The sequence below is a fragment of the Ruditapes philippinarum genome, unplaced genomic scaffold, assembly GCF_026571515.1.
Source record: "Ruditapes philippinarum isolate M1 unplaced genomic scaffold, ASM2657151v2 ctg7296_1_1_1_1, whole genome shotgun sequence".
Taxonomy (NCBI): domain Eukaryota; kingdom Metazoa; phylum Mollusca; class Bivalvia; order Venerida; family Veneridae; genus Ruditapes; species Ruditapes philippinarum.
Window position 1 is genome coordinate 19,519 of NW_026857675.1, and position 26,141 is coordinate 45,659.

Sequence of the window (26,141 nt, forward strand, 5' to 3'; positions counted from 1 at the left end):
CCTGTTACCTTGCGGCACGTGAAACGCACGAGCGAACAATTTTCCGGACACGTTGACGAATACTTGGAATCCAGTACTTTTGACGAAGAAATGTGACAGTACTTGCTGTACCGGAATGAACTGAACAATATGTGCGTCCTTTATGATAAGGTCTGTAAATTGATGTTTAGACGGAAGAAGGTACGGGAATCTCGTGCTTTCTTGTAACGGTGCATTAGGTAATCTACCGCCGCAACGAATTAGCTTATCGTCATCCATAAAAAGATCTAGCTGTGTGTTACTATAGTTGCGTCTTCTTGATCTGCTAGATTTGTTTTCTAACAGGTACTTTATCACTTCTGGGAAATTTTTGTCGTTGCACGTGTATTATTAGTTGTTCTGGCTGCTACATCCATCCTCGTGTGTCTCTAAAGGTCCACGTATTTTCTCTGAACGTCTGCAATTATTAACAAATCGGTTGACGTAGGGGCCGTAACACGTAATAGTTTCATATATGAATTATAATCTCTGGAAGATCTAGAATCTCTATAATATTTGGTGTTTGTAATGAGTATTTTGAGGCTGTCAAGGACAGTTGTTTCACATGTGGGATTGTCATATTCAACAAACTTGTAATCGTTCCTTGGAAATGCTCTCTCATCCGTCAGCCATGTAGGGGGCCATGCATCCACAATGGATTATTTTTGAATTTTTTCGTAGGTAAGTCCTCTCGAACAAAGGTCTGCAGGGTTTTTCTCATGAGTTGGGCAATACTGTTGCAAATGTTGTGTAAACACGTAAATAATCAAAAGATGCATCATAAACGATACGAATGGGTGTGGTTTGCCGAGTCTTTTTCTCACAGGATGATGGGAATGTAGTGTACTTTTTAATCGATGGTAATAATGGGTCGGGACTAATGTGTCGTCTATACTGTGATAATGGCTTTATAACATTCTTTATAAATCCTCTCTGGTTCCTGCTCGTAAAAATATATCCATTATTTCTTTAGAAAGTTCTGGGTCTTTTTTCAATCTATTTATAACATTCATAGTTCTTCGTCGGCTTATGTTCGTTACTTGATAGAAAGGGATGGTCATCTTTCCATGGTAATTTGGCAATGTATTGTCCATTACTAGTACGTAGAATACTATTGTCCTGATACTCTTCTTGTTTCTCAAAGTTTAACTGTTGGTTTGGTTTCTGTTCAAACTCCAATGGACTCCACTCCCAAAAATTTGGCTACCTAAATTTACAACATCTGGTGTTTTCATAGTAATAACGTTCATCATGGATACGGGAATCGACGTAGAATTTATTTAGAGTACCTGTTTTCAATGGTCATGATAGAAGGTATCCGATTTTAGACAGTATAGCTGTAGGGCCCGTCTCCTCTAATAATTGATCTTGTATAACGTCCCAGTGAAATGATCAGCACCAATAAGAATCTCGATATCAAAAATCTTTCATCTCCTGACGGACTGGATGTGCGAGTTTGAGCCCTTTCAGGTAAGGAAGGTGACCAGCATGTTTGTGATAAGATTTCAGTGGCATGGAAATTTCAGGCACTATCGAAAACAATTTATAGGATATTTTCTTCTGCTGTTTCTAAATACACGTTGCTCTGCTTAAATGTCGCACGCGACGCTCTGTGTTCCGAACCCCGACATGTATAAAGTTTCACTTCCGGTGGGCTCCAATTGTAATTTTGGGCTAGGTGTTCACTTATAAATGAACTCTGGGAACCTTCATCAAATAGGATTTGGCAGAAATGGAGGTACTTTTGAGGTTACCATGGGAAACTGCTGTCTTTTATAACACAGGACCTGGTGTGGTAGAGTGAGCAGAATGTAATACCGAAGTGGAGTTCTTTTCTCATTGTTGATAACAGGATACTTATCTGTAGATTTGGCTTCTTTTTCTACTCCACAAATACTAGTATGATGTCTGCGTGAGCATATTTACACTTTAAATTTAGACTTACAGTCTGTAATCTTGTGGTTTCCCAGACAATTAAAACATAGCCTTCTCTCCTTCACTATATTCATTCTCTGTTCACGATCTTAAATTTTGCACAGTCTATACAAGAGTGCTCTCCCTTACAAAACACGCATCTTTGTCTATGTGATCGTAAGTTGCTTGGTATGGGTGTAATTTTTTCTTTCTGTTCTACTAGAATCAGATTTTGTTAGAAAAGTTGCTGTCGGAATGAAGTCTTGAGGGTATTCAGCAAATTTCCAGCGTCTAAAATATTGATTTCATTCAGTATACATTTTCATCAATTCACGCAAAGTCCACGACTGTATCCCTGTGCGCACGTGTAATGTTTGTTCTGACATCTGGTGGTAGTTTTTGAAGGATAACCGGTGTAAGTAGTGAACCGTATGTGGTATCATTCTGATTCAGTGAAGCTTAATGCTCTGATATATGTCTCTGTTGTATCATAGAATTTTCTAACACTCTGTATAGTGTACCTGGGTGCTGGAACTTCTAGTAATGCTTTCATGTAAGTTTGTATAATTCTGTCCTTTTGACCATATCTCTCATGTAACAATGAAATAGCCTGTTTATAATTAACATTAGTTAAGGCAAATCCAGCTATTGTTTGCAAAGCTTCATTTTTAAGACCGACTTCAAGTAATTGAATTTCTGTACTCCGCTAAGTTGAAACATTCGTGTGTATAGCAGACTCGTAAGAATCCCAGAATGAACACCAATCAAGGACATTTCCGTCGTTCTTCGGCAAATCTAACTTTGGTAATTTGTGATATACTGAGCTTTGAGATAACGACGGTAAAGAAATGAATCTGGGAAGTATTCTCGCTGATACCTGGCGCACAAATTCTCGGATGTTTCGCTGATACGGACGCTTGAAAATGGCTGAGCATTAGGGTTTAGAGCTGGGGAATTGTAGTTCAAATTTGAAATTGATACCTTCCTAAAATCATGTATCTTTCTGTATCTTGGTTTTTAACATGTATATATACTCATCATGCTCAAGAATTTCTGTTTCTATTTGTTCTTCTTCTTCGTCTTGAAAAGAATCAAGGATCTTTTCGTGAATATCCGTGATCGTCTGCTGTTTCTGTTTGAGGGAGTCAATAATCGTCACAAGTTCCTCGTAATCGGCTGCCTCCCGCTGAATTATCTCGAATTTGTTCAGTAGTCGTGTAACTGCACCTTTGTGACCCTTCTGTATAGAACGTAATTTTGTTGTCATAGTGTTATCCGGTTCGCGGGACCAAAATGTTGTGTAAACACTAAATAATCAAAAGATTGCACTGGTTCTTCAATAACGTTGTTTTATTTCTGATTACCGGAAGTCAACTCATATAATGACGTCAATACAATAACATATAAAAAGGCGCGTCACGCTAAACGTGACGCTAATATTGGCGCAATAACTCAGTACATACATATGTACGTAACAGATGTTGAACAAATGTTTTATAGATTCAGGGTTTCTACAAAGCATCGAGATTTTCTGAGATTCTTCTGGTATAGTGAAAATAACCCAGATAAAGACCTCACTGAATACAGAATGTGTGTACACGTTTTTGGCAATAGTGCCTCTCCTGCAGTTGCAACATATGGCTTAAGGAAGGCAGTCCAAACTGCAGATGAAGATGTGAAACAATTTGTGCAAAGAGATTTCTATGTTGACGATGCGTTAACATCAAGACCAACATCTCGCGAAGCTATAGAACTGTTGAAGAAAACACAAACTGCCTTGAAGAAAGGAGGAAATATAAGATTACACAAGGTTGCTTCGAACGACTTACAGGTTTTGGGCGCTTTTCCTCCTGAAGACTTAGGAGGCGAATTGAAATCATTAGATTTTGGGACGGATGTTCTACCAACACAACGCAGTCTCGGTTTGGTTTGGGATCTTAAGAAAGACCACTTCGTGTTCAGTGTTCAGTTAGGTGAAAAGCCTGTTACAAGAAGAGGTGTTCTCTCCATGATAAACAGTATATATGATCCGCTCGGGTTTATTGCTCCAATAACCATCACAGGGAAAATTCTTCTTCGTGAAGCTATTTCGTCCGGTCTTGATTGGGATGTTCCATTGTCTACAGACCATGTTACTAAATGGCAGGAATGGAGGGAATCTGTTGAAAAATTGCAGACTATAAGTATTCCACGCATGTTCACTCAGTTTTCATACAGTCTCGCTACCGGTGTCTCTGTCTCAATCTACTCTGATGCTTCAGAAAAGGCAATAGCTTCTGTATCGTACCTCAACTTGACCGATTCTGAAGGTTGTGTACATTCTGGCTTTCTTCTTGGCAAAGCTAAATTAGCACCAATGAAAGGACACAGTATTCCCAGACTCGAATTGTGTGCCGCAGTTCTTTCTACAGAAATAGCAGAGATTGTATCAGTACAGTTAGATATTCCGCTGAGTGAAATGATCTTTTATACAGATAGCAAAGTGGTTTTAGGGTACATATACAATAAGACTCGTCGATTCTACACATATGTCAGTAATCGTGTTGAAAGAATACTCAATGTTACAAGAACTGAACAATGGAGATATGTTTCAACAAATAAAAATCCCGCAGATCTTGCCACAAGATGTTCCTCTGTGTCACTGGATAGCGTTTGGATCAAAGACGTGTCATAGATCGCAATAAAGGAATTCATGAGAAAACAGAAATTCAAACGAGTTTAGATGAAAGCAGTCTCCAAGAAAATCAACCATCAGAGATCTTTAATCTCATCAATCCTGATGAAGACCGGGTGAACTTCGACCACTTGTCAAAACATTGAAAACAATTACGATACGAAACATTACTGAAAAATTTGAAAATTTTTCGAGATGGACTTCACTTATAAGGGCCTTTATGCTCTTAAAGAAACGTTGTTCCTCTTTCAAGAAGTCTCAAGAAAGTAAAGTCTGACATTGAACTGACACATGAAACTGAAACGTTTGTCTTTCAAGCTGTGCAACAAGACTTTTTTGCGAAAGAGGTAGAGTTACTTTCTGAAGGGAATAGTATTCCAAAGAGCAGCAGTATTGTTAAACTGAGACCCTTTGTTGACAATCATGGTGTTTTAAGAGTTGGAGGACGTATTAGCAGAGCAGATCTACCTAATAATGTGAAGCAGCCCATTATTATACCAAAGAAATCACATATAGCCACACTGCTTATTCGACATTATCATGAAAAGATTCATCACCAAGGCAGACTTATGACAGAAAGTACTCTTCGTACAAATGGTTTTTGGTTAGTTGGTGCAAAGCGTCAAATCAACAGTATCCTTCATCAGTGCGTGATATGTCGCAAACTACGAGGGAAGTTCCTCACCCAGCGTATGTCAGATTTACCACAAGAGAGAGTCGCTCCAGGAGTACCGTTTACAGTAGTTGGTGTGGATACTTTTGGCCCGTGGAACGTTGTTGCTCGCAGAACTAGAGGAGGCATGGCAGAGAGCAAACGAAGGGCTATTTAACTTTTCTTGTTCTAAATTTAGCTGTCCATTTTTAAAATTTATAAAGAAAAGACAGTTCTTTCCCTTTTTCAAGCAATAAAAAATTTGTCGCACTCAGAGGGCCGGTCAAGGAAGTACGTTCAGCCCCAAGGGAAAAAATTTTTTTCGGGGGCTTTTTGATGAAATTTAAAGCTGAAGGTTTTTTTTAAAAATGGACCTGAAAAAATTTTTTAAAAGGGGCTACAAATAAAATGGGGCATTTTTAACCCCCCCACATGCCCGCCCACATGGGGGGCGTTTGGGGAAAGGGCTCATTGGTTTTTACCCGAAGGGTACTTGATTTCTAGATTAAAGACCTCATTCTCAAACTCACTCACGAAATTCTCTGTACCTTTATGTATGAAGTGAGTGCAATCATTAACTCGCGACCTATTGCTCCCATTTCATTGGACCCTGAAGACCCAGAAGTGATGACTCCTGCGATGCTTCTTACTCAGAAAGTTGAACCATTAGAAGGTTTGGACTCATCTTTATCTTTGAAAGACATTTATAAGGCACAGTGGAAGTATGTGCAGGTTTTAGCCCAAAACTTTTGGAAGCAATGGAAAAATGGATATCTCCAAACACTTCAAATCACAAAGAAATGGTTACATGATGAACAATCCATCAAAGAAGGTGATTTGGTACTTGTGAAGGACGTTGAACTCCACCGGAATCATTGGCCAATTGGTGTTGTCAGCAGAGTATTCGCTAGTCGTGATGGCAAAATCCGTACAGTGGAAGTAACAATAACGAAGGCTGGAACCAAAACAGCTATGTGCGTCCTATCACGGAATTGGTTTCTTCTTGGTTGAACAATGTGAATAACAGTAACTTTCGGTGTGAATAAGCAAATTGTGCTATTGATAACTGATTTAATTGCAATGGAGGATAAACTATTATCTTAAGAAATTACAAAGAACACTAATTCTTTTGATTATTCATGTACAATAATAAGTATGATTAAGTTTACACTTGTTAAATCGTAATCCATTTTCAATTTTTTTCTTTTGGTGATATTTTGAAAATTGATAATATTTTTTGTTTTAAATTTTTGAAATCTGTTTAGTTTTAACAATGTTATTCATTTATCAAAATTGTATTGTTTCAAAATTTAAATGTAAGAAAGGAGCATAGAAGTTTGGTAATTCATACCAGACGGGAGTGTAACTGGAAACAGGTGTTTTCCAGGATTTTTTTGTTGAATTTTGTTCTTTTCGGTATTTCGGTACTTTTGGTACATTTGCAACCACGCTAGTTTCCCGTTGTTTCCAACGGAGTACAAATTTTATACAAAATCAATTATTCTAAGTCCTCATAGCCCCACATTGTGTAGGTTTTTACTTTATTTTCTTTCTTTACAAATTTTGGAATTTGATTTAAATCGGAAATTAGTTAATTTAAAATGTAATTAATGTAGGGTGAGAATAATGTAATATGTTTCTCGCGTTATTTCGTACCCATAATTTTTCGTTCCATGCATTTTCGTACCAAAAACATATTATGGTGTTTTTTAGTGTGGTTTATTAAGAAATATTCACAAGATATTTACTTTAATGTTTTGTAAGGAGAATTTCTCTTATTACTAGTCAAAACTTTTTACCAAACATGTGTCAACAGGTGGCTTAAAAAGTGCTCCCCGTACATTGAAATCAATGATGTTATATTTTCGATCCTTGAAGATCGTTCAGCACGACATTATTGTTGTGTGCTTGTGGTAGTTTTAGTTCAACTTTTCGGCATTTTCTAGTTGGGTGGTTCCAAATATTTCCTACTTTAAAAAATGTTTTAATCACCCTTTTGGATATGTTGCCCCGCTTTTTAAATTTTTCTTTTTTACGTCTAAATTTTGTGATACGCAGGCTTTATTAAACCCTATCCCCCAAAATTTCCTTTTATTTAGTTTTCCCCACATTGTTTTCTTTAGGCACCCCGCTTTTTTTTTCTTGGGGGCCAACGCCTTTTTATTTGGGAAAGGGTTTTGTTCCATTGGGAAGGGTTTCCCGATAACCGCCCCTTCTGAACAATTCGGGTGTTTCTAAAATTCAAAATTTTCAAATTTTACTTTTAAAGTTTTAATTCTGCTTAAGCCGTTTCTAGGGCCGTGGCGGGAACTTGCATTTTCCATACCTTCCCTAACAGGCTCAAAACAAACCCAGCCGCAAAATTTTCAATTTTTCCTTTTTTGGGCTTTTTTTAGGGTTCTGTATTTATCTATTTATGATCACATCCGTGTTATTTGTGCCGTTGGCGGCTTTAAAAAGTCTCCCCGTACATTTAATCAATGATGTTATATTTTCGATCCTTGAAGATCGTTCAGGCACGACATTATTGTTGTGCTTGTGGTATTTTAGTTTCAACTTTCGGCATTTTTCTAGTTGGGTGGTTTCCAATATTCCACTTGAATAAATGTTGAATCACCCTTTAGGATATGTTGCCTGCTTTTTAAATTTGTCTTTGACGTCTAAAATCCTGTATACGCAGGCTTCATAACCCTGATCCCTTTCAAAATTCCATTTTATTTAGTTCCTCCCATTGTTTTCTCGTTTAGGCACACGCTTTTTATACTTGGGGACCATACGCACATTTTCATGGAATGGCACAAAAAAAAAAATTTGTGTCACATTGAAGGTTCCATGATAACCGCCGTCCATGAACACATCTGCGGATGTTTCTAAATTCAAAATTTTACTATTTCACGTATAAATGTTGAATTCTGCTTAAGCCGGTGCTAGGGGGCGTGGACGGTAACTTGCATTTTCCAGTACCGTCCATGAACAGGCTCAATCAAACCGAGCCTGCAACATTTTCAATTTTGCCGTGTTGGGCTTTCTTTAGGGATTCTGTATTTATCTATTTTCAACATTGTACTTAATCAATTTTACATAAAAGTCTGTATATTGTTCATGTTTAAGACCCGATTGTTGAATTACGAGGTAGTCAAACACTCCTCCGGAGTTTGCTGGTTAACATGTATTTTTCCCAGATGATTTGTTAGTTATACAGCGTTATTTTGTATCATTTCAGCTTTTTACCATATTCAACGATTTACGGAATAAAGGTTTAAACTTCATACGTCTTGGTTTTGCCTCGGTAGCATGACAGTTCGTTCTCAAACAAAAGAAATGTAAATCGATTCAACATCATCTTTAAAAGCACATTATGCCTCAGAAATAAATATATTTTTACTTCGTTAGAAACAGGCAATTATTAATTTCATAACATTGAAATAGTGATTTTATAGCATGTTTGATACTTATCAACAACGTAAGTCAACGGGACAAAGTACAGAAATACTCTTCTTTTGAAATATAAATAACTAAAACAGTAAACAAACAAATCACGGAATAAGGAGTTTCTCGTTTCAGTCTGGTATTATATGCGTTATAGTGACGCGACAACTCCTTTGTTGTTGTTTTTTGTGCTTGTAAAGTTCCGAAAGTATAATTCTGTCCTTGCACATGTACTATAGAATGTCCTTTAGATAATCAATATCATTTATAAATGTCTGCTCTTAAAATGTAGATTCTAATTGATCAATATTAGGTTTGCTTGTTTCATTTCAGTTCAATCGATATGTACTTATAACATATATTATAATGTAATTTACAGCCATAAGTTATAACAGTTATGTTACAGTAAAGTGTAAGATGTATCTTTTCGTGTTCATAAATAAGACTATAAATAAGAAATACCTATGTACATATAACAATAAAAGTAAAGGAACATCGTATATATGTGTCTTCAAAATTAATTATTATTTTAAAAAGCTAAAGTATCATATTTCTGACAGACATCAAATTCTCACCTACGATGCAAATTCTAAACATTCAAGCCTGTCAAAAACAATAGGATTTGAAAAGCTATAAAAATCGCGATAACGAATGTTATTAACAGATTGGTTCTCTTACTAAGAAAGAAAAAAATAATCTTTAAAAATTATTAATTAAATTGCCTGTATAGTCACATCATGTTTATGTTTACATTTATTTTTTTATCAAAAGCAATTGTCATTGCATTTTTGTTGTGATATATAATATAATACAGATATAAGTGTAAAAAGTATGTGCCGTCCATCCATTGAAATTGTCAAAGAATTAATATCTATACTGCTGGGAAACACACATTCATTTATATTCAACTTCCAGAAATATTAAATGCCAATGGAGGTCACTGATGAAAATTTGTTTGAAGAGTTTATAGCAGAACTGGAAGAACGTACTAAGCCAAGTAAAAATGATGTAAAATATGAAAGATATGTTAACTATATCAATTGCTTCATTAGTAAGTTTGGAAGAGAAAGAGTGTATCTTGTAGGAAGTACGAGCGAGCGATCAAAACGTGTTTTTTTTTCTCAAAAGAATATGGCGATGCTGACTTCTTAATGGTTTCTGGAAAGCTGGAGAACCCGGCTAAAAAATTGGTCTCATATCGTGAAGCTCCATGCTTTGGATTCGTGCAGACTTATGTAGCAGATATATTGACCTTGAAGTTGTTGAGGGCTAACACTGTGCGAGAAGTACGACCAGAATTATTAACCATGTTAAGAGCGATTTATTTGCATGTCACTGCTACTGTGAACAAATTACCAGAAACAAGTACGAAAAAGACTATTCTATCTGTTTCCTCAAAGGTAGGTCTACAAACAACGACATATAGGTCATTAAAGTTTGAAGAAAATATTGAAGATTTAGAAGAGTATTTTTTAAATAACGAAAATACTGAAAGAGCAAATGAAAGAAAAAAATGGTGGAAGATAGATGGAAACAACTAACATTTAGAGAATGCGAGAAAAGGATTTATATACGGTTGTATAAAGCATCAAAACTTGCCATACTTTCTGACAGAAAGACAAATAACGGAAGATTAGCTTTCGTTGTGCAAATCGTTGAAGAAATCTTATCCAGACAAAGTTGTGCATTACCCAAAACACCTTCCGATGAAATGAACAATTTCCGGACAAATCATGACAATGACACTGATCATAAAAGCTCGAACATGATAGATATAGCTAGTAATAAGGACACATCGTTTAATGCAACATACACAGAAAGAAGTCACAAAGATTTTGTTCCAGCTTTAGTTATTACAGGAGAGTTGGAGGAAATGAGACTATGGAAAAAACGAGTTCTTGACAATGGCTGGGACGAGAAGAAGGTAAATGCTATTTGTGACACAAAAATTTTTGTCGTATCACGAGTCTGTCCAAAAAGTTCAAATCCTGAAAAAGATTTTTGCTTGTCGTTTAATCTGGCCGAGCGAAAGTTAATGATAGCAATGTCATCTGTGGAAAAAAGAGTGTATTTGATACTAAAGGCATTTTTAAAAGGTGTTTTTGTCAACAGACATATAGAACAAGACAAAGAATTGAAGCTTACAACTTATCACATCAAAACACTCCTGTTCTGGCTCTATGAACAAAACAAAGGGGAAGATTTGTGGTCTGTTCACAAGCTTACAGACTTCGCTTAGGCTTTTTTCTGGAAAAATTACGCGTGAAGAAGCTCTCGCACTATTTTATATCTAGCAGTAACCTTTTCCTTGATTTTGAGACTGCCGATTTCCAGTTATTGATAGATTGTGTAAAGGAAGTACGAGCGTACCCACTTAAAAGCTTGGAATACTTTATTAAGTTAAAAAACGTTAACATGGGGGCGATTAAATTCACGAAGGAGGATATGGATTGCTTTTGGGGCATGTCCGCCGATGGAGGCAGAAGTGAACAAAGAAACAAACTAGAAGAGGCAATGATCGAGTTTCAGAGAGGCATAAATGATGGAATTGGAAATGGTGATTCTCAATTACAGCAGGCGTTTTAGAAACCATTGAGTTGTGCCTCAGAGACGATGAGTGCATAGACATTTTCACAGTTTGAAGCGATACATCTATTCTTAACAAAATGTGATGGTGATATTATTAAACTAAAAATGGATGAAAAGACAAAAAAGGATGTTAAGAAAACGGTTTCATTAAGGAAAAAGACTGGCATGATTTGCATGTGGTTTGGTCTGCAATCTGTATGGATTTTAGCTCGACTGGGATTATAACTCCCTACGATTTCCATTCTCCTTTTCTTTGGTACTTTTAACACAAAGATAAAACAGGTGGTTGATAAATTTGGAGGACCGCCAGGGGTAATAGATATTCTACGTGGAGCGTTTTGTGGAAAACGTTTGAACTTTAAAGAAGACGTTAATAAGCAAATTTTAGAAACTATTGGGCGTTATCTCAATTGTCCAGACGCAAAGGTAGATGTAATATGTTCTGAGTTAAAGTATAAATTAGCTGTATATTTCCACTGCAGAATAGAATTCTCTCACCTATCTGGTATACGACAAGTTTAACACGTTTAATACAGTCAATTTGCTGAAACGAATTGTTCTTGCTAGTAAGCCAGCCAAACAAAATTTAATTATCTTTCGTGTTTTAATTACAATATAACAATACGAAAACACTTTTGATGAGTAAAACAAACACTATAAATGAAGGCATTGTGATAGACAGAGATTCATTTTTTACTTTCGTACAGAATCGATGCACTTTTGATTTTATAAATTTATTATAATATATATATTTATTATATTAGATGGTAAAGGACAATGGCGGCCATTTTGATTTGACCTTTAGAATGTCAAGGACTTCGAGTACAGGCGTGGTAGAGCAAAAAATGGATTCAGCGTACCCGAATTATGTAAAAACGATTGACTACCTGCTTGTACTAAAAAATGACGTTAGACTCTTAACGGAGGGTCTTTTCTGAAAATCAAACCCGTCTATTATTAAAATTCGTTAATAGCATAGTTGTAATTACGGTGGCATAAGTTTTAAGAAATACGAGTAACTTATTATTTGACATTTGTGATTTTATAGTTTGCCAATACTTCAACAGATTAATCTTAACCTATCTGAAAATTTCTATATTTCACTTAAAAGTTTTCCCAGCAAACACAAGACGTCATACCGACGTCAGATTTAAGTCAGGTTCTGACGTCGGATGACGGTCGGAAAAACGGTTGGATTTGAAAGTTTTTTTGACGTAATAATCTGACGTCAGGTAGACGTCAGAATCTAACCATTATTTAACCTTTTTCTGACCAAAATCTGACCATTATCTAACCATTTCCCGACCTCAGTCTAACCATTTTCCGACCTCAATCTGACCATTTTCCGACCTAAATCTAACCAGTTTCTAACCATTTTCCGACCTCAATCTGACCATTTTCCGACCTTAATATTAACCCTTTCTGCCCTAAATCTGATCATTTCCTGATCTTCATCTTATCATTCCCTAATCCTTTTTGTTTCACCACGTCATAAATATTTTCTGGCTTATCCTGATTTGATCTAATTTAATGTAACTCATTCTATTAAGTAACTTTCCCTCAAATGAAATGTATAACAGAAAACTAAAAGCAAAAATGTGTTTTCATGCTTTTTTAATTTAAGAAAAAGGTGCAATTTTAAGCTGATACATACATACAATTTTTAGTAAATTCTGCAAGGTTAAATAATTTTCATACATTAAACAAAATAAAACATAACATAAGTTAATTACAAAACAAAAAGTATTACAAAAACAATGACATAAATGAAACTAAGAAAACATGTACGAATATTAAAGAACAAATCAATGTATGCACATTTCTATCAAAGTTTGCCTTATCAAATAAAACAATGAAAATATTATAATTTTAAGAAAAGTTAAAAGATTCTGATAATAATGTTTCAATCAATTAATGACAGATTTTCAGTACTTTAACTATATATTCTACAGCATTTCTAAAACATTTAGTGGCCATTTTGCATATTTTGACCTCCTTTGATAATTGTCAGTAATGTATAAATTGCTGCCTTTTAGTTACTTCACAAAGTTATACTTTTAGATATCCATGAGAATTAGCACGAATTTTGAGGTGTGATGCTTTAAGATATGACCTTCTTTCAGCACCCCTTTGTAGCGCCCAAATAGCGTGTGTGACATCATTTTCACTGAAAAAAAAAGAAATTTAATTAAACATGTAAAAATAACAAGCAAAAATGTTTTCATGGTTTTATCTTAACTTAATGAACAATTTTGCCAGCTTTTAATAAGAGAGCTTTAACAAAAAATTAAAAGTAAACATAAATACTGAACATTTTAAAAAGCCGCTTTTTTAAAACTCCAGTTTAGTATGGATTTAAAGTATGTAATAGAATTTACAAAAAATCTTACTTTCATATGTTTTTTTACATATTCACTTGTGTTTCCGTCCCTCCGACCTTTGAGAGCATGTCCAACACTTTAACTACCTTGAAAAAGAAAATTATATTCTAACTTATGTATATATTCTACGTTTGAAATAGAAACGGTTTACGCAAGTCTAAAATATTTCATAGTTTTAAATTAAAGATTTAATGCCGAAATGTCTGGAACCAAAACGTCTTGCGTTATTTGGGACCGGAACGTTTTGGGTTATTTGGGACCGAAACGTCTTGTCCGAAATGCTCGAAATCGTACAAATTCATTCTCAATTCTCAGATTTAAACTGACAAAAACATCACAGTTTAAGAAAAATATGAAATCTAAGCATTCTCTTTGGTAGTACTGAAAGGCATATTATAAACTCTTCACAAGCAGAGTTAAAACATGTCAATTTTAAAAAGATTTATTATTAGCATTATCGCGAATTTGTGTGACATTTTACTTCAGCTGTTCAAATAATGATAATTATATTTAAGAGTGCTTGCAATCATGCAATTATTTATCAAATACAAAGTAGAAATAAATCTAAATAAATTGAACTGACCTTTTTGTTCAAGAAAACCTATAATATTCACTTATAAATGCATCCCGATTCCTGACCGACAGCCAAAACGTAACGCCTACGAATTTGAATTTCCATCCACGTGACTTTAGATTCGAATTAAAGGTTAATTATGTTTTCTTTCCCTTTTCTGTCACTATGATTAAATGTTAAAGCACTATTAAAAACTCGTCATTTTGATACATAATAATGTACCACAAATGATAATATTACAACGTTAAATGATTGGAACTTGTAAACAGATCTGTAGCTATAAATAGATTTCATAACAATAACACATGTAAGTTGCGTATATACAGCGCCACCTTTATGTTTTATTAGGTTGCAGCGCCGCGATCTTGGTCTGTATTTATATAACAACACTTCATTTGTAATCCAAATAACATTTGAAAAAAAGTTTAAATGATTACAACAGCGAATAAGGATTATTTTTTGTTATTTTTTTTACCTACCGTCAGGACACCGACCATAACCTGACGTTAGTACGACGTCAAAAAGAAACGTCTATTAGACATCGGTATTTTAACGTCAGATTTACGTCGTATTTTGGTCGGCGACGTCGTGACCAAAATCTAACATTAATCCGACGTTATTTTAACGTCATGTGTTTGCTGGGTTATACTATATAAATAGCACATGTATGAATCTACATGAAATTATATCGGGAGATCTTGAAAGAAAATATTTCATAAGTACTGACCTGAAATATACACAAAAGAGTTCGCTTTTTATTATCGTATTATGTTTTTATTTATTTTTTGATCATATGCTTTTGTTAATTTGTATCTGATAACATTTAATGACTTACTACAGTTATTGTTTTGATAAAGACACAAAGGTTTATTTTAAGACGAACATTCGTTAATGTTCAAGATGTATAAAGAATTGGAAGTATAAAAACACGTTTTTTTGTTGTTGTTTTTTATGGGTTTTCTTCTTCTTATTAACCGCAACCACAACAATATAGCAGTATTTAACTTGTTATAAACGTGTATATACATGTATAAAAATCATGTGATTGTATATATAAACTAAGTCTTGTTCATTGATATTGGTTGATATAAAAGTAATACAGGAAAACATGCATATGCACAAACAATCCAAGCTACGTACGCGCAGTTTACATATACATACATGTAGTTGGATTTCCAATAAGTCACGTGGCGTCAGACTGGTAATTTCTATTTTTGTTTTTTTAAGTACAAACATTATAAGTGTCGTTATTTCTGTTAATTTATTATTAAAGTGTTGGTAGAACTTTTTAATTTCTTGATAAAAAGGTATGTGAACTTATTCTATATTTACCTTTTATTTTTTATTACGGTTTTGTGCATTTTTCCTTATTTTTGTATCGTCTAGCAAGGCTTTACAAGATATTTTGTTTGTTTGTTGTTTGGGACACTTCTTTATTTTCGGAACTAAAATGATTTAAAATGAATATCCATTTTTGTACCTATACAAATTCAAGCTTTCTTAATATATTATAGAAATCATTGACTTCATTTGTAGTAGAATGATATCAATCTACTACAAATGAAGTCAATGATTTCTATAATATATTAAGAAAGCTTGAATTTGTATAGGTACAAAAATGGATATTCATTTTAATATAATTGTATTTTCAACTTATTTTATGTTAATTAAAAATAAATGACTTGAACCTGAAAATTAAAGGATAATTTTTATTGCAAGCATTATTCCGTAGTGCCCAATTGAATCCATAGAAAGAGCATCGGATTCTTAATTAATGGGCTGGTGGTTCAATCCTGGAGCAAGGCGAATTTTCTTCGTGACAATTCAGTACCAAAGTTACCTAAGAGGGGGCTTGATAGTGGGCTTTTGTGTCGTTTTGTAAATAATGGAGGATGTCTGTCAATATGAAAACAACAATACGTGTTATTACATATCCAATTTTGCAAAAAGAAAATTTCATTAAGATATCTTTGGTTTCCTGCTTTAGGCGGACGAAACAAATGTTAGGGGATTTTTGTAATATTTAAATAGTATACAATGTATATAAATTAATGAGGAGAATGGGCCAAAAAAATCTCGAAATGAGGGCATTGCAACTTATATCGGACATTGAGTAAATGAATCATGAAGGATAATTACACGGACACTTTCACAGGTAAGTTATCCGGGAAAACCTTGGTAAGTGGTCCGACCACTTAAATATGAACAAAATGTGTTTAACGGCTGAAAGAAAAAAAAACACCGAAACAAGCCAGGTTAAAAGTCACTTCATGTATTACAAAGCATTTTGCTCTTGTTCGTTTCTCGGCTAGGCGTAATTTCTCCATGACAAGTGATCTTGGACATAAGGTCAAATGACCATTGTCAGTTACAGCTGACTCATAAAACATGTGTGATATGTAGTCGATCACTTGCGGCCATTGGAATTTCATGGTAAGTTATAAGGTAAAGTCTGTTTGTTGGATCTTGTGCCGAGATTTAACAAAAAAAGTGTTAAAATCGGTGTTAAAAACAACAGAAAAACAAACAAACAAACGCAATTTTGCAACGTTCAATTTCCACATGATTCTTTTGGTTCACATCATGATACATGTATATGAAAATTGATCTGTTTTAAAGTATCGGACTTTCAAGTGAAAGCGTTTATTTTTTAATCAAAAGACAAACATTCGACATACCGAAAAAATATGACATTAATACTGATTATAAAAGGATTTCTCAGTATAAAATAGAAGTCAATTTATGACATTCTAATACTACGGGAAACTAAAACATAGTGGGCCAAGCTGATTGGGCTGTAAGCGCGAGATGAATCAGTTACTTCTATTTATTGCCTAAAATAATCAAATATATTTCATTCTTAATCTCGATTTTTTTTCAGAAACTTGAAAATGTCGTATTGCACCGATGAAGAAATTAAAGAATGCATATCAGCCCTTGAAGAGCGTGCTAAACCAAGCAAAAATGATATACGATACGAAAGATATGTTAACTCGATAAATTGTTTCATCAGTAAGTTTGGAAGAGAAAGGGTGCACCTTGTTGGTAGCACAGGCGAGCTCTCCAAACTTGCGTACTCCAAAGATGATGGCGATGCAGATTTCTTACTCGTGTCTGAGAAACTGGTGATTCCTGTTGAAAACCTAGTTCAAAATAAAAAAGGACCGTGTTACGTGTTAATAACAGCAGATTCGTTGCATAACCATGGATGTGAGATTATTCTAGGTAAATACCTTTCAACTAAAGATTTACGCAATGTTGGACCAGAGCTGTTTACTATACTAAGGGCGGTTTATTTACCTGTCACTACTAAAATGGACAAACTGCCCGAAGCCGGAGAAAACTTAACAATGCTGACGGTATCTTCAAAAGTTGGATAACAAATAACGAAATATATAGGATTTAAGTTGGACAAAGGTGTAGAAGATATCAGAAAAAAATTACCTAACACAGGCGCAGAAAGAAGTAAAAATGTTCGGTCTAAGGTTTTGAAGAATGTAGAAATTCATGACCATGAAAAGAAAATTTATAGAAGACTATATGAAATAGGGAAACTGGCTTTACCTCAGGGTGAAAGCAAAAAAGATAATGGAGGGATAGCTTTTTTTGCTCAGATAATCGGAGAGATTCTTAAGCAAGATATAATCCTATATCAACGACTGCACAATGATATCAGTCATTGTTCAAACAGCAACGATGAAGACGAGAATGTCCTATATCGAAATGATTTGAATTGTGTCGATCATATAAACAGCAACAAAGCTGCATTTAGAGCAACTTTTTCGGAGACAAGTCATAAAGACTTTGTGCCTGTTCTAAAGATAAAGGGTACGCTTAGATGTATGGAGAAATGGAAAACTCGAGTGGAAAAGTTAAAATGGCCCGCGGGAAAGGTTGACAGAATTTTCAACGCAAACGTTTTCGTCGCAGCAAGAATGTCACCGGTAAATCCAAATCCAGGAAAGGATTTTTGTTTGTCATTTAATTTGCCAGAGAAAGAGATGATGTTGTCAATTTCTCCAGTGCAGAAGAAAGTATTTTTGATCATGAAAGCTTTCTTAAAGGGTGTAATTGAAAAGCGTCATGCTGAACTTAGAAAAGAGCTGACATTAAAAACTTATCACATCAAACATTTGATGTTTTGGGTGTATGAAGAAAAAGTGGGAGAAATGGAATCAGTTTCTTATCTTCTGAAAAAAGCTTTGGATTCTCTTACAGATGCACTTCGGAGTAAAAAACTAAGTCATTACTTTGTAGAAAGTAACAATATGTTTGTTGACTTTGAAGACACTGATTACAAAATCTTACTGACATGCCTTGAGGAAGTGAAATCAAGTCCTATGAAAAGTTTAGATTTTTATATAGATTTGAATAAAAGTAGTGCACGAGAAGTCTGGCTGACAGAAGACGAGATTTCTTGCTTTTTAGAAATGTCTGCTGACAAAGGGAGAAATGAATATCTCCAAAGGACGGAAGAAGCCATGATAGACTTTCAGAGAGGTGTCAATGAAAACAGAAATGCAGATGCATGTTCTCCGCTGATAGAAGCCATAGCGGACACAGTTAAAGTTTGTCTACAAGTTGAAGGGAGTGATAACCTTCAAATGTTTAAATTAGTGAATGTTGTTCTGACGAACGGTCAGACAGATATAGCACAAATAGATAAGAACATGGCAGACAAAAATATAGAGGATGTCGTGACGCTCATTGTTGGACTTAGTATTATGGATCATACATTGCGAAGCTATGTGAATCATTTCGGTGGAAAGGACGGAATAAGGCATATTTTACGGGGTGCTTTTTGTGGTAAAGGTTTAGACCTTGATATTGATCTTAGGGAACAAATTGTTGACTCTCTTCGTCGATATCTTTCATGTTCAGAAAGTGAAGAAGATTCATTGTTTTCAGAGTTGAAATATAAAATATTTGGCTATGTTCTTTTTAGAAAAGAGTTCCCCGACTTGAAAGGATTAAGAGAAGTATAAACTTTTGATATATAAAAATACTTTTATTCCAAAATGTATCAAGGTCTTGGACGTTATCAGAAAATGTTCTATTTGGTTATAAATATTTCAATTTGTTATATACATGTCCATAATGTATCAGACACATCAGGGGTTCACCAGTTATTTCGGCTTCTTTTTGTTTGTTTGTTTGTTTGATACATAGATTGCTTTTCAAAGGAAATTAAGCTTGACACTAAATATGTTAGTGTTCATCCTTAGCTGTTTTACAGAAATTAGAAACATTCTCCTGTCGCTATCACTCCCTTCGAAGTTTCTAATTTCTGTAGAACAGCACAGATGAACACTAACATATACGCAGACTGCATTTTCCAGCCGACAGTTATTCGTTCGCAGAATATGACGACAACAAAATAAATAATTTTGTCTGGGCGCTTTCAATATATGCAGTAACGTATAAATGCAAGCGTTTATTAACTAGTTGAAATTGGCTAAATGCCGGACCACGGACCCGGTAAATTTCATTTCTCATTAAAATTATAGTGGAGCCCACGGTAAACATTCCATACATTTTTATACTGAATTGACGGTTTATAGTCTGTATATCTGACTTGTGTTGAAATCAGCGACGGTGAAATTCTTGCGTCACAAAATACGCACTAACTAAATTTCATTGCGTCATGGCTGAAAATAGTGCGCCAAAAACGCGCTCTGGCAGAAACACTGTTAATAATTAACAAAACTAATTCTAGTATGAACATTGTGTTACATTAATTATAAATAAGTTATTGTCAATTCATTGGTGTAGTTTCTCAATATTTGTCAACATTACGTTTAAAGATGAATTTTAAATTACAGAAAATATTTTTGAAATATTTTTACAATTACAGTTCTCACAGACAGTCAAAGGTTGAAAACAAAATCAGAAGTGGTCCACATCTTGAAAAACCTCACAGCAGATTAAGACTTTCCCGAAATTTCCCTGTAAAACCAGCAGTGATATGTCCAATTCAGTAGATACTGCCTGGCACAAAAGAGGATTTGACAGTTTAACATGTAAGTAAAATAAGATTATTTTTATGCCCCCACAATGTGGGAGCATATAACGTTGCACTTGTCAGTTCGTCCCAAAATCTTGTGAACGCAACTCCTCTTAAACCGGACGGCAGATTTTGCTTAAACTTACAGGGATGAACAACCTTAATGTGTAGATGGTAGTTAAGGAAAGAATTTTCGCTGCGACCAAATTTAACAGAATTATGGCCCTTTGTTGATTTTTTACTATATACTATGTAGAAATTTTGTGAAAGCAACTCCTCTTAAACCGGATGGCAGATTTTGCTTAAACTTCCAGAGATGAACAACCTTAATGTGTAGATGGTAGTAAAGGAAGGAATATTTGCTGCAACCAAATTTAACAGAATTATGGCCCTTTGTTGATTTTTTCACTATATACTATGTAGAAATTTTGTGAACGCAACTCCTCTTTAACCGGATGGCAGATTTTGCTTAAACTTCCAGGGATTAACAAACTTAATGTGTAGATGGTAATAAAGGAATTTTTGCTGCAACCAAATTTAACAGAATTATGGCCCTTTGTTGATTTTTAGTTTTCAACTTGTGGCACATGTAGTCCAAAAACTATTTGACCTAGAGTCATAAGATTGACAGAACAGTGGCTTGTGGGGCATCCGTGTCCTATTGACACATTTCTAGTTTTTCTCAGTTATCATGTCAGTAATGATTTAGAATTTGTCAGAAAAGTATCTGTGTATATTTTAACCACTGTTATTGATGTATAATTGAAAAAGTGAGTTTTGCATACAAGTAAGACTGGTTAGTCAACATTGTTCTTTCAAACAGTGGCATTTAGAAAAAATCCTAATGGTTATTTGAATGACCCTGGTTTTAACTTTGAGCTCTGACCTGGCTGTCATGTTCACAGCATGCATCATTTTTGAGTCGCCTCTACGGAGTAGTGGCGACATATAGGGATCATTTCTCCGTCGTCTGTCTGTCTGTCCGTCCGTCACAAAACTTGTCCGGACTACTCCTCAAAAACTACTGGTGCAATTTCATCCAAACTTTAAAGGAATGATCAGTACCAAGTCTAGTTGTGCACTGTCTGTCTGTCTGTCCTACTGTCACAAAACTTGTCCCAACATGAAATTGGCCATCATGAGGCGACACATGTGATCACTGATCGCTCTTGTTTGTTATTTTGGTGTGTTTTTAACATAATACCTTGATTTCTTAACTAAGTTAGATAAACTTATAATATATGAGCCACTTGTCATTTGTAAATAAATCTAGGTTTTGCAATGCAAATACATGTTCATCCCAACAGATCAAAATCAAGCCAGCACCAGTGTATTGACCAATAAATAATAATTGCCTTTGGTGTTTATTTTCTTCATTTGTAGGTGGGCTTTACTAATAGATTACTGCCACTTTATTTCAAGGTGGGGTTTTGGGGTATCATTCACCTTCAGTGATAGTTCTAGTTTTATTCAGTATAAACATGGTAACATGTAAATGAAAAATAAACCTTCTTTTTTTCAGTGTACTGCATCAATAAACTAAATATGGAGAGTAGCTTAGTCACCAAAGCAGTCAACACCAAAATACACACAATGGCCAGGGCACTGAAACTTGGAAGAGTGCAAGAGTAAAGTAGTGCGTTTTTAGCTTACAAAGTGACATTGCGAGCTTTTGTCTATCATTCCTCCGTAAACTTGATCTTTAAACAACATCTCATAAATTGCCAAGCCAATTTCATGCAAACTTACAATATTGTCTAGTCAGTTTTTGTTTTGCTTGCAATTGTTATATGACATGACTAAAGACATTTAGTTTTATTCTTTAGTTATTATGTTTATGTTTGTATAAGACCCAAATATATTGTTAAGATTCATTTTTACACATTTGAAAGCCATTATTGTTCTAGTCAGTTTTTGTTTTGCTTGCAATCGTTATATGACATGACTAAAGACATTTAGTTTTAATCTTTAATAATTATGTCTATATTTGTATAAGACCCAAAAATATTGTTAAGATTCATTTTTGTGTCGCCTCTACAGAGTAGTGGCGACATATAGGGATCACTTCTCCGTCGTCTGTCTGTCCGTCTGTCTGTCTGTCTGTCTGTCCGTCCGTCCGTCACAAAACTTGTCCGGACTACTCCTCATAAACTACTGGTGCAATTTCATCCAAACTTTACAGGAATAATCAGTACCAAGTCTAGTTGTGCATATTGTCAGCATTTTCCGGTTCAATGATTTTTGTCAGAGTTATGGCCCTTTAATAATTTTTAATTTTAAAGTTTGTCCGGACTACTTCTCTTATACCACTAATGCAATTTCAATGAAACTTTACAGGATTGATCTGTAGCTCAAGTCCTTGCGCATATTGCACGGGTTTTCCGGTTGAATGATTTTTGGCCTAGTTATGGCCCTTTGATAAAAAGGTTTCTTTTTCTGTGTGTTGCCAGATACACAAAAGCTTGTCCGGACTACTCCTCATAAACTACTGGTGCAATTTCATCCAAACTTTACAGGAATGATCAGTACCAAGTCTAGTTGTGCATATTGTCAGCATTTTCCGGTTCAATGATTTTTGTCAGAGTTATGGCCCTTTAATAATTTTTATTTTTAAAGTTTTGTCCGGACTACTTCTCTTATACCACTCATGCAATTTCAATGAAACTTTACAGGATTGATCTGTAGCTCAAGTCCTTGCGCATATTGCACGAGTTTTCCGGTTGAATGATTTTTGGCCGAGTTATGGCCCTTTGATAAAAAGGTGTTTTTTTCTGTGTGTTGCCAGATACGCAAAAGCTTGTCCGGTCTACTCCTCATAAACTACTGGTGCAATTTTATCCAAACTTTACAGGAATGATCAGTACCAAGTCTAGTTGTGCACTGTCCGTATGTCTGTCTGTCTGTCACAAAATTTGTCCCAACATGAAATTGGCCATCATGAGGCGACACATGTGATTACTGATCGCTCTTGTTACAATTTTAAAAGCCATTATTGCTCTAGTCTGTTTTTGTTTTGCTTGCAATCGTTATATGACATGACTAAAGACATTTAGTTTAAATCTTTAGTTATTATGTCTATGAGGGGCGTCCGTGGCCGAGTGATTAAGGTCATTGACTTCAAACCACTTGCCCCTCACCGCTGTGGGTTGGAATCCCGACAGGGACTTTGGATTCTTTCATGTGAGGAAGCTATCCAGCTAGCTTAACTGAACGTCGGTGGTTCTACTCAGATACCCGTTCGTGCCTGAAATAATGCAAGGAAGGGCACCTGAACGTCACGATATGACCTATACTGTGTCGATGTGACGTAAAAACCCAAAACAAACAAACAAAAAAATTATGTCTATGAAATTAGTTGTTTGTATAAGACCCAAATATATTGTTGTGATTAATTTTAACAATTTTGAAAGCCATAATTGTTTGTGTCAGATATTGTTTTGCTCACAATCATAATGTTATATGGCATGAGTTTAAATCTGAAGGTATTATGTCCATGAAATATGTTGTTTGTATAAGACCAAAATATATTTTTGAGATTCATTTTTACAATTTTGAAAGCCATTATTGGTCTAGTTTGTTTTTGCATAACACATAACGCTATTGTTAGTATTTATTGTTATTAATAGTGATTTGTCTAAGTGGATGTCGAAGTATGTATGTTATTCCATGCCAGTTCATGTTTGAATGAAACTTTTTGTCCAGATAGAAGATTTCAAACTGTAACTTTTCTGATTTTTAGCTTTTACAACAATATTATATTTCCCATTTTTGGTGCTAAGAAATACTGCAACATGTGCTGAATAATAGCTATTGTCAAACATTGTTTTTATGCTCCCGAAAAATTTCGGGGGAGCATATAGTCATAGGGTTGTCTGTCCGTCTGTCTGTACGTACATACGAACCCGAATTCGTGTCCAGCCCATAACTTTGTTATTTCAAGTTGGATTTTAAAACTATTTCACAGAAATGATCACCATATTGAGACGACGTGTCGCCCGCAACATTTGGATCGCTACCTTGAAGTTCAAGGTCACACCATGACCTTGAACAAAAATTGTGTCCGGCCAATATCTTGGTTATTTGATGTCGGATTTTACAACTATTTCACAGAAATGATCAGCATATTGAGACGATGTGTTGCACACACCATTTGGGTCAATACCTTGAAGGTCAAGGTCGCAACATGAAATTGAAGCAAAATGGTGTCCAGCCCATAAATTCGTTATTTGAAGTCGGATTTTACAACTATTTCACCGAAATGATCACCATATTGAGATGATATGTCACACGCAACATTTGGGTCATTACCTTGAAGGTCAAGGTCACAGCATGACCTTGAAGCAAAAATGTGTCTGGCCCATAGCGTCGTTATTTGAAGTGTGATTTTACAACTATTTTGGAATTATCAGACTTTGAACTTTGTCTGGGACATAACCCTGAAACTTCAAAAGATATACTTTTCTGTGTCCAAATCCTAGTCGGGGGAGGATCACCCTGGTTCAATAGGCTCTTGTTTTAATTGATTATTAAGTAATATGAACAATTCATGATAGCATCATAACTAAAGAGTGGAAATTTATGAAAGTCAAATATGTATAGAATCAGTTGCTAATAAAATGTGTGTAAAATTTATCTCTTTTTTTAACTGGGGAATTAATTTCTTTATTTTACAAATTTATCAAATTTCATTTTATTCTACTGATATGTTTGTAATATTTCTTTTATTTTCTATTGAAAAAATGTGTTAAACCAATATGTATTTGTTTTCTTATAATTCAGCTAGTTTTAATTATTCCAATGTTTGAAAAAAATTGTTCGCCAGAACTTTACCAAAATGTTCGCCAAAATATCGCCAGAACATATTTGCTGAAACTGGCAAATATGCAAATGAAGTTTGCCGCAGTGTTACCAAAAGCTTCTGGCGAACCTCCGCAAACTTACTATGCAAATGAAGTTTGCTGCAAATTTGCCGCAAACTTTGGGCGAACATCTGCAAACTTTTACCATGCAAATGAGGTTTGCAGTAAATTTGCCGCAAACAGAAGCTACTGCCCCCTATAGTTTGCGGCATATTTGCCGCTAACCTCATTAGTTGCGGCAAATTTGCCGCAAACCTCATTTGCATGGTAAATAATTGCTGAAAGCAGTTTACCGCAAACTCACCGCAATGTTTGCGGCAAACTTGCCGCAATGTTCACCAGAGAGCCTTTTTTTTTGGTAAGGGTACTGTTTTTCAGCTTTTCATTCTTCTCTAGGACTGCTTTCTTCCTATGTGAAATTTTTATTTTGATATTTCGACAATATCTTTATTTTTAACCAATGACAGAATTACATAATTTTCTCAAATAAGTGTTCTTATTTTTCATGTTCAATTTTCATCTTTAAACATTCAGTTAGTTTTGTTCAATTTAAGTAATCAGTTGCATGAAAAGTACAAAAATTATATAGAATATAGAACTTGACATTCTGGGAAGGCTTTTTCGGATGTCGTCCCGATACATTTGCACTATAATTTTCATTTTTTGAATATTTATTTTTAGATAATTCATGTAACCTTACATGTATTTATGTATTGAATAGTTACGTGAACATATTTTTCTACATTTAATGCAAGACGGCCCCAAAACTTTATCACACCTGGGTGTACACATTGCACTACCATGTTACACTATGATATCACACCGTAATATTACACTATCATACAACACTACCAAATATATTTAAAATATCTGGAAAACAGTGATCTCTCGAAAGCAATAAAAACAGCAAAATTGACTCGGATTGATTGAGTCTGTACATGAGGGATAATGAAAAAGTGTAACATCCCTCACGCCCTCTAGCACCGGCTTGAGAGTTACTCAATTCTCAAGACTTAATAGTGCTGGACAAAATGATCCCGAAGGACC

General features: G+C 34.9%; 2 protein-coding genes and 1 long non-coding RNA gene across 3 annotated transcripts; all 3 read left to right on the forward strand.

Annotated features, from left to right (window-relative positions):
* Positions 1-3,397: 3,397 nt before the first annotated feature.
* On the forward strand, positions 3,398-4,606 carry LOC132750565 (uncharacterized). The gene has a single exon (XM_060740568.1). The coding sequence runs from the start codon at positions 3,398-3,400 to the stop codon at positions 4,604-4,606; it is 1,209 nt and encodes a 402-aa protein (XP_060596551.1).
* A 13,010-nt stretch (positions 4,607-17,616) lies between these two features.
* LOC132750566 (uncharacterized) lies at positions 17,617-19,411 on the forward strand. Its single transcript, XM_060740570.1, has one exon. It carries the CDS (start codon positions 18,074-18,076, stop codon positions 19,214-19,216), a length of 1,143 nt encoding a protein of 380 aa, XP_060596553.1. The 5' UTR covers positions 17,617-18,073; the 3' UTR covers positions 19,217-19,411.
* A 726-nt stretch (positions 19,412-20,137) lies between these two features.
* On the forward strand, positions 20,138-24,988 carry LOC132750567 (uncharacterized). The gene is made up of 2 exons (XR_009628573.1): positions 20,138-20,251; positions 21,758-24,988. It is a non-coding gene; the product is annotated as an uncharacterized LOC132750567 (long non-coding RNA).
* The last annotated feature ends 1,153 nt before the right edge of the window (positions 24,989-26,141 follow it).

Bases quoted from the DNA above. Each gene is read 5' to 3' on its own strand.
- LOC132750566 (XM_060740570.1), top strand. From the start codon at position 18,074: ATGGAGAAATGGAAAACTCGAGTGGAAAAGTTAAAATGGCCCGCGGGA.
- LOC132750565 (XM_060740568.1), top strand. From the start codon at position 3,398: ATGTACGTAACAGATGTTGAACAAATGTTTTATAGATTCAGGGTTTCT.